Source organism: Girardinichthys multiradiatus, chromosome 22, assembly GCF_021462225.1.
Source record: "Girardinichthys multiradiatus isolate DD_20200921_A chromosome 22, DD_fGirMul_XY1, whole genome shotgun sequence".
Taxonomy (NCBI): domain Eukaryota; kingdom Metazoa; phylum Chordata; class Actinopteri; order Cyprinodontiformes; family Goodeidae; genus Girardinichthys; species Girardinichthys multiradiatus.
The window spans coordinates 34,618,695-34,630,983 of NC_061814.1; the positions used below are offsets into that span (position 1 = coordinate 34,618,695).

At 40.3% G+C, this 12,289-nt stretch overlaps 1 protein-coding gene across 4 annotated transcripts in view; it reads right to left on the reverse strand.

The window, feature by feature from the left end:
• The window catches only part of LOC124858976 (signal-induced proliferation-associated 1-like protein 2), an 89,240-nt gene that overhangs the window by 60,825 nt on the left and 16,126 nt on the right, over window positions 1–12,289 (reverse strand). For all 4 annotated transcript variants that reach the window (XM_047351338.1, XM_047351336.1, XM_047351337.1 and 1 more), the window contains exons 4-7: window positions 9,760–9,934; window positions 9,524–9,627; window positions 7,335–7,492; window positions 6,150–6,726 (exon numbers count right to left, since the gene is read on the reverse strand). In XM_047351338.1, the coding sequence (XP_047207294.1) occupies window positions 6,150–6,726; window positions 7,335–7,492; window positions 9,524–9,627; window positions 9,760–9,934 (1,014 nt within the window). The remainder of the gene's footprint in view (window positions 1–6,149; window positions 6,727–7,334; window positions 7,493–9,523; window positions 9,628–9,759; window positions 9,935–12,289) is intronic.

Consider the following 12,289-nt stretch of genomic DNA (forward strand, 5'->3'; position numbering starts at 1 on the left):
ACTCCAGACAGTTTGCCACTGATGATTCTGTGAAGGAACCAGCTCCCATCCTGCCGCCCAGTTGGACGGTTGGAGCACTCAGCAGGGAGATAGAGGACACTGTTCTTAGGGCTCAACAACAGGAACCGGACCCTGGCAATGGACCGCCAAATCGCATCTATGTTCCATCGTAAGTACATTCCCGACTAATCGATTGGTTGCATACAGCAAACTTTTCTGCCCATCCTGGTGTTAACTATCGCACTAATTCAAAGAAGGTTTTGGTGGCCCTCGCTGCATAAAGATGTGAAAGAGCTTGTTAAGGCTCGTGCAATCTGCGTCAGAAATAAGTCCAGTAACCAGTCACCCGCGGGTCTTCTCCAACCTCTCAGCGTCCCAAATCGACCTTGGTCTCATATAGCACTGGATTTCATTACCGGACTTCCCCATTCCTCAGGTATGACAACAGTTCTCGCAATTGTGGATCGTTTCTCTAAAGCATGTCATCTCATTCCCCTCAGGAAGCTTCCATCAGCCCTACAGACAGCCAAACGTCTCACAAAACATGTGTTTTGTCTTCATGGGATCCCACAGGACATTCTATCCGACCAAGGCCCACAGTTCATCTCGCAGGTTTGGAAACAGTTTTGTTTAGCTTTAGGAGCTAAGGTTTCATTGACCTCAGGTTATCACCCTCAGTCTAATGGTCAAACCGAAAGATTAAATCAGTAACTGGAATCCACCTTACGGTGTCTCACATCCACAAACCCCTCAGATTGGTGCTCATACCTACCTTGGGTTGAGTACACATTAAATTCACACTTTTCTTAAGCTACTGGACGTACACCTTTTGAAGCTTCCCTTGGTTATCAGCCACCTCTGTTTGCTGCCGATGAAAAGGATATCACGGTTTCATCTGTCCACCTACATGTCCGCCGCTGCAAATACATCTGGGACTCGACTATCCAGACCTTGTACCGCACTGCTGACCAAAACAAGCGTTTCGCTGATCGGAAATGCAGGCCTGCACCTGAATACCAGCCTGGACAGAAGGTATGGTTGTCAGCACGTGATATACCCCTTAAATCCATGTCTAGGAAGCTTTCGCCTCATTTAATCGTCCTTATGAGACTGAGACTGTGATTAGTCCCTCTGCTGTTCACCTTCGTTTACCAGCAAGTCTTCGCTTTCATCCTACATTCCATGTATCTCAGATAAAGCCAGTGGTCTCCAGTGACTTCTCTTCCCCTCTTCCCATACAATTGGACAATCATTCGTTACGTTCCTGATTATCATTGTCTCAACAAACATCCTTTACTTATTCTGTTCTCCGGAGTGTTCTCTGTATGTGGGTCAGATCTATTGCAAACAAAATGACAGTTTGCCTTTCTCAAAGCCTCCTAAGCAACTCATCATATTTATACCCCAGGGAAACAGGAAATCGATAAACATAATGGTCATGTTACAAGTATAACCTATAATTGTTTCAGTAAAATTTATTTTACAAACATGTTTTAGAGGCGCCAATAAATTTGGCACTGGTAATTTTATTAAAAACAAATATTTCTTAATTGGGATTATTGTTCCATTAACTGCTAATAAGTGGTGTAGGGGTAGTGCAGGCGCCCCATACATGGAAGACATCAAGGGTACGAATCCCAACCTCAAGACCTTTGTTTCATGTCTTCCCCCTTCTCTCTTCTTCTCTCTCTGTCCATTTCCTGTCTGATAGTTGCCAATAAATGCTAACAATCCCAAAAAAAGCAATACAAACATTCAACATACTATAGACCTCTACTATTAGTTATTCCATTATAATTAGCTTTCCGTGGCTGCATGTAGCACATAAAGAGACACAACATAAACAAACCCACAATGTAAAAGAAACAAAACAGAAGGAGAAATATATGCCTCCATGCCAGGAAGACTTGTCTAATAAAAGCCAAACATGCGGCCACCCAGATCTGGAACACTCTGGGGAGAAGGACTTCTCCACAAAGCTTTTAGTTGTTCTCACACAGTGAGCTCCTCTGTGTGTTACAGTGGCCAATCTGTTCGCTCTGGTTCGCATTACATCACAAGTCCAGCAGCCTGTAAATCTTCTGAGTGAAACACAACTCAAGTCAACCACTGGGACATTTACAGACACCTCTGGGACGACGTTTGCGCGGTCAGCTCTGGGCGCTACGGTTAGGCCTATTGCTCCCGCTCCAATCCCTGAGCTCTAAATACTAATCCAGGGTTTCTCCTGCAGAAGATTTTTTTTTCACAGATACAGCAGGAAAGAGGAGAAGGAGATTAACATAGAGGATGAGAATGTGATCTCCTTTGGCTAATCACAAATGCTAATATATCCTGCTCTGTCCTCCTATGATGAGCTGAGCTGACACTGAAAGGCATCTGTGTCCTTTCAAGATTAATTATGGAAAATACTTCTTCAGGTTCTTGTGGGGCTTTCTCTTCTTTCGTTCGTTCTTTTTGACGTGGTTACGACATGTTAAACCTTATTAAATCCAATCTGATTTCTAAGCTCTATTGAGCATTTGGGCCTTTTGCAGTTTTTGTTCATAAAACACATTTTTACCTGCAGAGATTTTATGCACAGTGCTGTGAAAAGATATTTGTCCCATACCAGATTTTATTTTCATGGTTGTTTTGTCACACATTTCAGATCATCAAAAAGGTTTTAAAAAAAAGACAAAAAGAAGAAGGTGGGGGGGCATGGGTAAACATGGGACCCATGTAAGGAGGGCTTAGTCCTCAACGCAGGCTGTCGTAGGTTCGTGTCCAGGCCCGTTGATGTTTGCTGCATGTCCTCCACCCTCTCTCCAGCCTATTTCTTGTCAAATTTAAAAAAAATAGAGGCCACCAGTGTCTAAAATACACCCAAATAAAGGTTTTGGAATCTGCTTTTAGATCAGATTTAGATGTTTAAACAGGCTGTTCATGCTGTACTGACCCCCATTAAAACAATCCTGCAGAATGGGCCAGACGTCTGCAGCGAAGTAAAGGAGTCTTTCCTGGTTATCGCAAATGCTTGATAGCAGCTGGGTGGCACAACTAGGTTTAGAGTGCAAATACGTTTTCACATAGGGCCAGGTGTGTTTAGATAGCTTCTTTCCCTTAAAAATAAATCGTCATCTGAAAACTTCTTGCTGTTTTTCTTTGTTATTGGAATTTTTTTGATTATCTTTAACACTGAAGCATGACAAATATGAGCAACAGAGGAAATCTTTAGAAGGGAGAATACTTTTCTGAGGCACTGTGGAGTCAGACTCTTGTCTGCTACGTTTTTATCAGATTCCCATGTTATTTTGTACTGCTTGATTAACATATCTCTGAGGGATAAGTGCTGTAAAACAAGCAAATAAAAAATTTTAACATCAGTTATTAACGGTAAAATATATCTTTTCTGATTAGAGATTCAGTAAACAAGTCTTAAAGGTTGGGGGGGGGGGGTAATAATTACAAAATGAAAAGCAATGAAAGAATCCTTAACTTATGATTGCACAGTGTCTTGTGCTTGGAGACTGGGAGTAACAGATGTCTGTACCAAATTCTCAGTGTCACACAGAGGTGGCTAGGGCTCAGCTTGAAAGAGGGGGATAAGAGAACTTGGTGGGAAGTTCTTAAAGAGAGTGAAGCAGTATGAGGCCAAACGTCTTCTATTTTTAGTCTGTTAGAGCCAAAGCAGAGTCTGTTTCCAGTCCTCCCCCTTTAAAAACTGGGTTGGTGTCCTCTTTAAACTGCCTCCTTCTGTACCTGCACCCACATGTCCTCCAGTCCAACAGCAGCAGAAAATAGTGTCATTGCTAATCTTGTATTCAATTAAATGAGCCATCAGCCACAGGAATGATGGCCCAGCTTGATATTTCCTAATGGCTTGCCGCCATCAACCTGTGACCTGAACGGTCGACTGTACACCTCTGTGGATTCTAAGCCAAAATAAGCCAAGATAAAACAACAGGAGCGGAAAATCTAAAGTCCTCTCTAGAGTCTCTGCTCAACAGCCACAGACACAAGGAGCAGTTTTCTCTCAGCATCACGAGTGGAACCAAAGCCTAAACAAGGGAAGTGCCGGGTAAGGTTGAAACTATAAGACTTGACAGGAGAAATGTGAAGTTAAACAACCAATTTTATTGCTGACCTGATAATTAAAACAAAGCAACAAGTCCTCTGGTAAGAAGAAACCGTGAGAGAAAAACTGGAAAACGCTCGTTTCACCACAAAGAGACCACAATTATTCCTGAGTAAAACCACTAAATGTTAAGGCAGTCGTTTTTCCATGAGGCATGAGTGTGAAACACAGATTTAGAGGGCCCTTATGATGACAGACTGCCTCTTCATGTTTCACGAGAAAAGGGGTTTTCAAACCTTTCATTTATTTGTTACTTTGACTAAAACTTCCACAGGAAAGCCTCTTGCCATTGCTTAGAAAAACTGTTATGTTAAACACTTAATCATACATAACTTACAGTCGTGATCCTGTAACAGACCAACACCCTTCACACACTTTACTGAGAAATGAGAGGGTCTAAAACCTCAATCAGGGTTCCACCCAGCTAACATCTGGCTGGTGGCGGTCCGGCCAACTTCTTTTTTTTTTTTTAAGATATGTTTTTTCAGCACTAGTGGCCTTTATTTAGTATTTTTTGACAGTAGGTAGACAGGAAAGGGGTAGAGAGAGGGGGAGACATTCAATAAATGTTGCCAGGTCCAGGACTCAAACCCAGGACGGCCGCTTCGAGGACTATAGCCTCTGCATATGGTCGCGTGCTTCGCCCCTACACCATCAGCACCACGCCCGTCCTGCCAACTTCTGTAGGAACACTAAAAATGTAAAATTGATTGAAGCAATTGTCTTTTTATTTCCAAAAGCTGTCCAATCATTACGTTGAAAGTAGCATAAATAAAAATTTGAGATGCACTACAAATTCACTAGCCCTGACTGGTGATCTGCTGCTCAAAAGTTAACTCTCTGTCAGATCATTGAGCAACACCTAAGTAATAATAGGTTGGTTGTTAACAAAGGTTAACAAGTTCTTGTTAAGGTAAGAGGAGGAAGTTAGCTATTGTTGTTCTCAATGAGGTGGTAAATATGAAGTCATAAGAAGCTATTTAAAAGGAAACTATGCTTTCTATAGAGGCTAGTCTGCTCTTCAGTTAGGCTGCTACAGAGAGCTAGGCTATAACAGCTGCAACTATTTCACGCATTTCATATCTTTTGTAGTTTTGGTCATTTCATTGTTTTGCGACTTTTTCAAGTACGAAAAGGAAAGAGTCTGCAACAGGACAATGATTATACCTTACTTGGTAACATTTCCTCAAGGTGGCAAAGGTGCCAACTGACCCAGAGCTGACATCAGTAGATAATAGGAAGGCTAAACATATTAGAGTAAAGGTGTACTGTTACATCCTTTTGAGCTTTCAGTCTGTTTCATTGTACATACTGGATCTGGAAGTTTTGGTATCCTTGTTTGGCCCTTACAGACTTGTTTTGCTTTAATATCATAGTTAAATTATTCAGATCATCAAAAAAATGTAAATATCAGATAAAGATAACCTAATTAAATACAATAGGCAGTTTTGAAATGTCAAGAAAGAAAAAGCTATCGAAACCTAGCTGCTCTTCTGTTAAACTACAAATGAACTGTGATTAACCCAGTGTTTTGCTTAATTTAATCTAGGCCTGATTACTGCCTGACCAATAGAATGAAGGACTCATTTAAATAGAACCTGTCTGACTGCATGAGGTAGGCCAAAAAAAAACTCAAAAGCAACAGATTGTGATCTGAAACATTAATATGTGATAATAAAGCAAAAACAGAACAAATCTGTAGGGGGATAAAACACTTTTCACATCACTGTAGTAACCTGAAATCCCTTTGCTATTAGAGCAATTTTCTTAACTTGTAGAAAAGGCAACAGCGATTACAGTCTGAAAGCCCAGCTGTTTTCCACTCAATTTTCCTTCAGGTTATACAGTTCTAAGGCTGAATATTAGACTTGTGGTCACTGAAATGTTGGTATGGTATAATTTCAGAGTCACACAGAAGGCAAGAGAATAAAGTATGAGGAAGAAGGTCTTTTACCTCGGGACTCTAATCCAGCAGTGTTTAAGACCTCTAAAATCACTCAGATTATTATAGAAGAGTTTTAAAGGGCATTACCTCTAGTCGCTGCACCATCTCTCTGATGTCCTCCCCGCAATTGTCATGGGCAGACAGCATGATGCACTCCCCACGCTCATAGAAGATTTTAATACTCATTATCCCTGAGGTCCATCCAATGACATCGCGACATGAGCAGTTAAACACTACGTTTTTCGACTCCTCTTCAATGAGAACAATGAACTCGTTGGATATGCCAAGCAAGCAGTCAACGTCCATCGACTGCCCAAAGTCCCGGGTGCAGACGCTCCAGGTGATGGCTCCCACACTGAACAGATGTGCTTCCTTTCTGGCTTTGATTTTCTCCTTCTTCTTTGCTCCAAGAGTAATGAAGCTGAATTTGACAGCTGAGTCTATAGTAGCCGTGCTGACAAAGTTCTCGGCTAAGTCCTTCAGATACTCCTGCCGCGTACGAGTTGCCATGGCTCTGAACTTCTCCGACTTGTGAGCAGCGTTCTCGCCGTTGATTACCTTGGCAAGCAGGAAGTCCCTGAAAACGGCCGATTTTGGGAAAGTTACAGACTTGGGAATAGGGGGTCCGAATGGAGGCACATCTTTGGATCTGGATACGGCAACACTGTAAAATAAGACAGGAAAAAAACATAGAGATATAAAAAATCTCAAACTCTCAAATGAGTATTGAATGACATGAATAATGAACAATAATTTGAGTTCTGAAATTAGACGTTCAGGATTTTCCTTTTCAGATGAGCGAGAGGGTAGCTCAGAGAAATCTGCTCTGTTCTGTTCTACAAGTCCTATGTTATTAGTGAAAGTCCTCTTTGCCTACAAACACACTTGAAACAGAGTTCTGAGTCATAATTTCAAGGTGTCTCTGAAGATAATAGCTGTATCATCACCGAACACATTAAACAGCCTTGTGATTTGTGGATATTACAACAAAGCCATGACAGAAACCACAGAAGGAGCACACCAAGCTATTATTATTAAGCTTTGAAATTAAATGTCTTTATGTAATTTGGCAAGAATTCCTTTTTACAAAGCCCTTTTAAAATAATAAAACCCATCTTCCATAATTGTCATAAACATACAGGTTTGCATTTTAATTCTGAGTTCAACTCAGCACAACTTTTCTCTTTATTTTCCCTGACTCCTTTAGCTACCTATTAAAATAAAGTAGTTTAAAAGAGCCTTGCAGGCGAAGTGCACGCTTGTTCCAATTACCTGTAGCAGACGTTATCGGTGCAGGGGCTGTGGACTCTGACGATGACAAACACATGTTGGAACTGAGATCGGATGTTTTTGGGAGTGAAAGGAAGGGCCCCAGGCTCCTGGAATACTATGGTGACGATGTCATTGCCAATATGCCTCTTCCTTAATAACTGTGAAAAGCAAAGAGAACAGAATAAATACAGTGTCATTATGATGGAATAAGTCAACATTTGATGTTCAAGACAAAGTCAGATTGAGTTGATACAAATCCCATAATATTACCGGACTTGGATTTTGCCATAAATACTGTTTTCTATGGCAATCAACATTCCAAGATAAAGTAATGGGTGTTTGTACATTCCGTTTTTTATTAGGGTTACAAATGGCTACTTTTCCAAATTGAAAAAATATCCCTGAAGTCAAAATTACAAGAGGAAAATTTGGCAGTTTCTCACCAGCTCCTATCTCAAAATGCTATATGGCTGCTGCACGTTTAAAATATAGTGATAGTAGCAGTAGGCTAATGATCTGCTTCGTTGGACTTTAGAGATTTTGCTCTAGTGTTTGAATACTTAAATGCAACACTGCCACTAGTTTGTATTGCTGTATTGTAGTTAGCTTGGTGACTTAGATCAATGATTAGCACATCCCTTTGTTTTTTTCTTTGCTTTGATATCATTCCAAAAATTCCAATATGACTGCTGGGCATTTGAAATGTAGTGAAGGCAGCTATATTAAACTGTTTATTGACACTTTGTAGCTTATATCTTTCACACACACAATGCTGTACAACCCCTGGTTAGTGAACATGTCTCTTTTGTGTTTGAATACAAAAAAGAGAAACAAATCACTGGTAATTGCCTGTACTGCTAACAGTAGTTAATAATGGTAACCGAGCACAACATAAGGGGAATGGACACATCCCAATTTGGCTGACCAGTTTGTAACTAGAACAAAGTTATACTGGGTTTCATGTCTTTCCCCAGAATCCAAGTTCTAATTTTAACAACATGCAAGTAGCCAGCAGCACACGTTGGAATGAGCACAAATATTAGCACACCCCAGTGGTTTCTGACTTGCAACAAAAACATGGTTAAGTTGAGTTTGATGCCATTTCCAAATCAAAGTTCCAACATCAAGATAACCACCAGAATGTGATCTACTGTCAACTTATTCAGTTTTTTTACACTTGGAGTTCTAGAAAAAGTCTTAACTGTTGTTCTCTTTTGAGCAGTTTTTGTGAGATCCAAGTGTTAATGTGCTTGAACAATTCATCTTTTCAGCTGTTTTCTTCCTACTTCTTATACTTCAAAGTACATTAGCACTGTATTTACCTTGCAAATATGAGATACTAAGATTTCTTCTGAGTATTGAGATATTATCATCCAACCTAATTTACGATATATATGACTAAATAAGGTGCATTTACCTAAACAGAGTCATGACTGCATTTATAGTTGACCTACACAAATACTTAAACTCATTCTGCCTGGAATGTGATTGCAAGAGGGGGTCAGAAGGTGCCCAAAAATAAGCAGGATTAGAGGGTACAGATGTGAAATGGGATGGATGAAGGGATGGGTAGAGCCTGCTGGAAGATTACCCCCAGGGATTAAATTAAACTATACAAGAAAACAAAAACTCTCTTAAACCTAAAATGCTACCAATTGGATGCCTAAGGGGCACTTAACTGACTAGTTTCCCCAATATTACATAGTTTCTCTCCATTATTTTCTACTGCCTTGAGTAAATTTAAAACGAATGCTTTTACATGGTTATGTTCAAAGGTTTTATTAAAGGCACAAAAAGCACTTCCATACATTAGTGCAGACAACAACGTAATAAAACAGTCATTTATGCATTGCTAGCCACCATTTGCCCATCAACCACTACATTCACTTAATCCCACTTGTTCACAAAGACAGACAGAGGCTCATCTAATACAGCGGCAGGTCCATCCCATGAGGAAGCACTGATTAAAATCCTTCTATGGGGCACCGTCTCCATGGCAATGCTCGTGTTTTCAGCTAATAGATTATTACCATGGCAAAACGGCTCTCTTGGGAAGACTGGCAAAAGTCGGTATTTGAGGATCTTTAAAGAGAAGCTGCCCAGGGACTTGTTACAACCATTACAAGGCGGTTCAACATGCAACAGGGCAAATGTTGTGATTGATTGAGGTAATAAAGCACAGAGTTTACCTGCTGTCTGTTGTTGGGCGTGTAGGGGAGCATTGTGGACACATGAAACATCAACTCGTAGTCCTTGTAGGTGGTATACAGGGATTGTGTTCCTGTTGAGTCGGCTGTAAAAGAGCACATAAACAGATCCACAACAAAGAGGTTTTAAAATGTATTTCCAAAAAACATCTGCAGCCATCATTAATAGAAGTTTGTGAGTTTGCACATATAAGTGTTCGCAACAAGCCTTATCTTACTCTTATTATCCAGCTGAGCTCTGTACTTTGTGAAGCCCTTGAGGCGCACCCGCTGGCCAAGCAGATCCAGGAACTCATCCAGCGCTGGTCCAGCACTCTCGTTGTTATACATCTCCTCTTCCGTGCTCTGGCCCGCCTTGCAGTAAAGAACCCCCACCTTGTGCTGGAAGCTTAGCTGGAATACACAAATACCTCCGAGTAAGTATCACTTCCTGTTCCGGAGATGTTACTCCACATTATACACTTAAAACAGGCATGTCTTTACTTTTCATCATGTTACAGCCGAAGTTAAGGTCTTATAACCCTTTGAGGGGGGACATAAAATCCCCTTTTGCGAAGCCAGGCTTTCAGTTCTCAGGAGCTCTGAGCGAGGCATAAATTAAGCCGAGCTATTAGCTGCAGCTTAAGTGCAGCTGTGTAGCACCAAGAGAGTGAATTAGATACATTAAGCAGCAGACATGGATTTATTGCTTTAAACCTTGCCAGCTTTAGTATATATCTTTATTTTTATTTATTTTATTTTTGATGAGACATTTTAAAAAAGGCTCCACAGTGGCGCAGTTGGTAGCACTGTTGCCTTGCAGCAAGAAGGTCCTGGGTTCAATTCCCATCCAGGGGTCTTTCTGCATGGAGTTTGCATGTTCTCCCCATGCATGTGTGGGTTCTCACCAGGTACTCCTGCTTCCTCCCACAGTCCAAAGACATGCCTGTTAGGTTAATTGGTCTCTAAATTGCCCTTAGGTGTATGAATGAGTGTGTGCATGGTTGTTTGTGTGTTGCCCTGCGATGGACTGGTGACCTGTCCAGGGTGTACCCTGCTTCTTGCCCATAGACTGCTGGAGATAGGCACCAGCTTCCCCATGACCCACTATGGAATAAGCAGTAGAAAATGACTGACTGACATTTTAAAAAAGCAACATAACTTTACATATGAAAAAAGAAACATGCAAAGTTAGCCTCAGGGTTGGTGCCTGGTCCAATATTTCTAGCCAGACCCCAGCAGCTAAATGTCAATCAGCAAGACCAAAAAGGTTTCCCTCTGTGTGATAGAAAATAAATGATATATAGACTGAAACCAATTTGAACTGTCCCCTTTTTCCGTTACAGTTTATCAGTTCTTGGTGTGCTCCTCACACTGTTGTCATGGTGACTTCTCTATCAGCAGGTTTGAGCTGTGCTGAAGCTCCCGTCGTGATGGGAAGCTATTACACCTTCATGCTCAGTGGCAACTGCATGATGTGCAGTGATATGGACTTCTATTTTTCATTTAGAATTATAAGGACTTACTTAACCTCTAGCATCTCTTAACAGGCTGGTTAAAGGCAAGGACAGTCCCATTCACCTTTTGAGGCACATATGTTGCTCCTTGAAAAGTACATTCATGGCACCTAAATTCAACACTCATCAACATATACAGTACCTTGCAAAAGTAGTCATACTCTTTAAAGTTTATCTGTTATCATAGATCAAAATGTGAAAAATTTAAAGTATTGTATTGGGGTTTTGGGTGATAGATCAACCAAAGTTGTGCATTTGGAAATCAGATAAAAACTTCCCTGTCCCTGATGAAGAAAAGCATTACCACAGCATAATGCTGGCACCACCCTGTATCACAGTTGGGATAGTGTTTCCAGTGTGATGTGAAGTGTTACGTTGTTGCCATTTATAGCCCTTTGCATGTAAGCCAAAAGGCTGAATTTTGGTCTAATCTGAACGGAGCACCTTGTTCCACTTGTTTCCTATTTTCCTTACAAGGCTGGTGGCAAACTGCAAAAATGAGTTTTTATGATGCTCTTTCAACATTTCAACAAATTTTCCACACTTTATCCCTGACCTGTCTGCTGTGTTACTTGGTCTGATGTTTTTTCTTCACTAATGCTTGCCAACAATATACTGAGAATAAGTTAAACACTGGTGGATTCTGACTTGGCAGTGGTGTCCAAAATTGTCAAGCCACAAATAAAACATTTTTTTAAAACTGAAATTTTAAAAAATAAACTATGCTAGGATTATTTTTCACCAAAAAAAAAAAGCCAAGCAAGCAATAGTTGATTAAACAAATAAAGTAGTTGTTTTTTTTTTGTCAGAATGGGATTTATAAATCATTGTAGATCCAAAACATTAAAAGGTTTGGCAAGTTTGGCTTATAAAAATAAGAGCATCCAATTTGCAAATTATTTTTGGCTTCATTAAAAAGTAAAATAGAAAAAAATATTCTATTACTGGCAATAGGCACAGAATATGGGTCACTCTTTTTTGAACAATACTTTCTGTCTTTAGTCAAGTTTGATAAATTCATTTATAGTTGATCTGGGTGCACCAAAGTCTACTATTTAACATAAATTTATAGAGAACACAAAAGGGGGGGTCATTAAAAGAACATTTTGTGTTGTACCCCCAGACTGCACTTTGGACACCCCTGATATTCATTTTATTCATACAAAATTTAAAAAATGTATTCTCATGATTTTTCTTCTATTTTACAGTTATGCACTACTTCGTGTTGGACTACCACATTAAAAGCCCAAAT